General features: G+C 64.1%; 1 protein-coding gene across 2 annotated transcripts in view; it reads left to right on the top strand.

Annotated features, from left to right (window-relative positions):
* The window catches only part of EXOC3L4 (exocyst complex component 3 like 4), an 11,710-nt gene that overhangs the window by 2,950 nt on the left and 6,492 nt on the right, over positions 1-2,268 (top strand). For both annotated transcript variants that reach the window (XR_005200147.1, XM_017528032.2), the window contains exons 3-6: positions 734-845; positions 1,019-1,141; positions 1,465-1,565; positions 1,718-1,798. Coding sequence is in view for 1 of the 2 variants with exons in the window: in XM_017528032.2 (XP_017383521.1) it covers positions 734-845; positions 1,019-1,141; positions 1,465-1,565; positions 1,718-1,798 (417 nt within the window). In the remaining variant the exon portion in view is untranslated. The remainder of the gene's footprint in view (positions 1-733; positions 846-1,018; positions 1,142-1,464; positions 1,566-1,717; positions 1,799-2,268) is intronic.

The raw sequence follows: 2,268 nt of genomic DNA, 5'->3' as shown, positions 1-2,268 counted from the left end.
AAAAAAAAAAAAAAAAGAAAAGAAAAAGAAAGAAAGGAAGAGAGAGAGAAAAGAAAGAAAGAAAGAGAAAGAAAGAAAGAGAGAGGCACCTCTCTAGGGTGGACTCAACCCCTACGGGCTCACAGCGCTTGGCGTGGGTTCACCAGCGCTTTCCCCTTTGGACAGGCATCTGGGTTCAGGGTACAGCCCGCAGAGAGTAGCCACCTTCCTCTCTGCGAGTGGGATGACGGTGAATTGCTTTCTGCAAGGAGCGGATCCCAGCCCCACCAGCAGGAGCGCCCACGGTGTGGGGTGTGGGGTGTGGGGTGTGGGGTGTGGGGTGTGGGGAGGTTGCCTGAAGTCCCGCACTCCTTAAATTGGTCCTTAAATTGTGTGGCCTCAGACCTGTATCCTCCTGGCTGTGGGCGTCCCTGCTGTAGGTTGGATTTTGGCGGTTCCCTGAGCTGTGTTTGAGGAGAGGGTGGAGTGCCATCTGGGTGACCGTCCTTCAGGGTCCTGCAGGTGGGCAGGAACAGCTGTCAGAGGCTTCCCCGGGGAGGGGGTGTGCGCCCACTGTGTGTGCACAGTGTGTGTGTGCCCGCAGTGTGTGTGTGTGCATTATGTGTGTGTGTGTGAGCGTGTGTGTGAGAACAGATGCCCAGGTTCAGGGGTTAAACTGTGAGCCTGGCCAGAAGAGGGGCAGCGGCTGCAGCATCAGAGCCGCGCACCCTCAGCCCCTTGCCCTGCCTTCCAGTCCTGACTTCCTGGGCGCCCCGGGCCTGGCGCTGCCCGCCGAGCCGCTGCCCCCGCTCCTGGCGCCCGACGTGTGGGCCCAACTGGAAAGTGACTACACTAGCTTCCTCGAGGTCAGTCCGGGCGGGTCAGGCTGGAGGGGGCAGGCTCCGGGGGGAGGTGCGGCGCCCAGGCGCGCTGCGGCCAGAGCTGGCGCGGGCTTGTGACAAGACAGGGAGGCCCTCATCCCGGACGGCGCGGGACGGGGTCCGGGGGGTCTCACCGCGGTCGTCCCTTCTCCCCGCAGGCCAAGATCGCAAGCTGCTTCGACCGTATCTTGCAGCTGGAACAGAGTCGCTGGGCGGCGGCCGAGGGCCCCGAGGTGCTGCAGGGCCTCTACCGGGTGCCGCTGTCCATGGACGTCCACATGGTGCGGCCCAGAGCAGGGGCTGGGAAGGGGCGCGTGTTCAAGCCTCACGCACACGATGGGGACACCAGAACGGTCCTAACCAACCCTTCCGTTAGATGGGAGCCTGAGGCCCTGCGAGGCTCCCTTGGAGCCTCGGGACCTTGGGCACGTCGAGGGGCTGGGAGGCAGCTGGACGGGGGTTTGCGGGAGTTGACTGTCGGGTTGCGCGGCTTTCCGACTGAGCGACACAGCGGGCTGGCTGAAGGCGTGGCGGAGCTACCGGGTGAACTGCGGCCTGGGGTCGGCGGCTGGGACGCGCGCTCAGTGCGGGGCTTCGTTCGCAGCTCGTGGCCGAGCACGTGAAGGCGGCCGGCGCCATCTCCGCGGAGCTGGAGGCCACCACCCTGCGAATCTGCACGCGGGCTCTCGGCCTCTTCGTGCCCAGGTGCGGACTCATCCTCGGTAGGGCAGCGACCCGGCCCGGTGTGCTCTGCAGGTGGGAGGGAGGGGTCTGCGCGGGGACCTGATGGGAGGGTGGACCCAGGGTCATCGCGCAGCCAGGAAGGGTCACCAAGGGCGCTGTGCATCCTGCCCCAGGTTTGAAAAGGCTTTTCTGGCGTCGGAGGCGGTGAGCGACCCACACCTGGGCGCCTACATCAATGCCTGCGAGGAGCTCAGGTAGGGCTCGGCCGCTCCTGCGCAGGCGCGGCGCGGCGCGGCCGGCAGGGGGCGCGCGAGCGCCGGGAACCTGGATGGAGGGGAGTGCGCGCGCACGGAGGGGGCAGAGGTGAGGAGCGTGTGTTTGTCTCCGTGTGTTGGTGGACCTGAGGGGTGTGTGCGCGTGTGTGCATGTGTGTGTGGCAGAGTTGAGGGGCGTGTGTGTGTGTGTGTGTGTGTGTGTGTGTAGTGGAGCTGAGGGTGTGCATGTGTGTGTGTGTGCAGAACTGAGGTGTGTGTATGTGTGGTGGAGCTAGGAAGTTGTGTGTGTGTGTGTGCATGTGTGTGGGGTGGAGCTGAGTGGTTGTGTGTGTGTGTGTGTCAGAGCTGAGGGGTGTGTGTGTGTGTGTGTAGTGGAGCTGAGGGTGTGCATGTGCATGTGTGTGCGTGTGCAGAACTGAGGTGTGTGTGTATGTGTGGTGGAGCTAGGA

The sequence above is a fragment of the Cebus imitator genome, unplaced genomic scaffold (assembly GCF_001604975.1).
Source record: "Cebus imitator isolate Cc_AM_T3 unplaced genomic scaffold, Cebus_imitator-1.0 Scaffold52, whole genome shotgun sequence".
Classification (NCBI taxonomy): Eukaryota; Metazoa; Chordata; class Mammalia; order Primates; family Cebidae; genus Cebus; species Cebus imitator.
The sequence above is the reverse complement of the archived record's forward strand: the minus strand, read 5'-3'. Positions and strand labels throughout refer to the sequence as shown.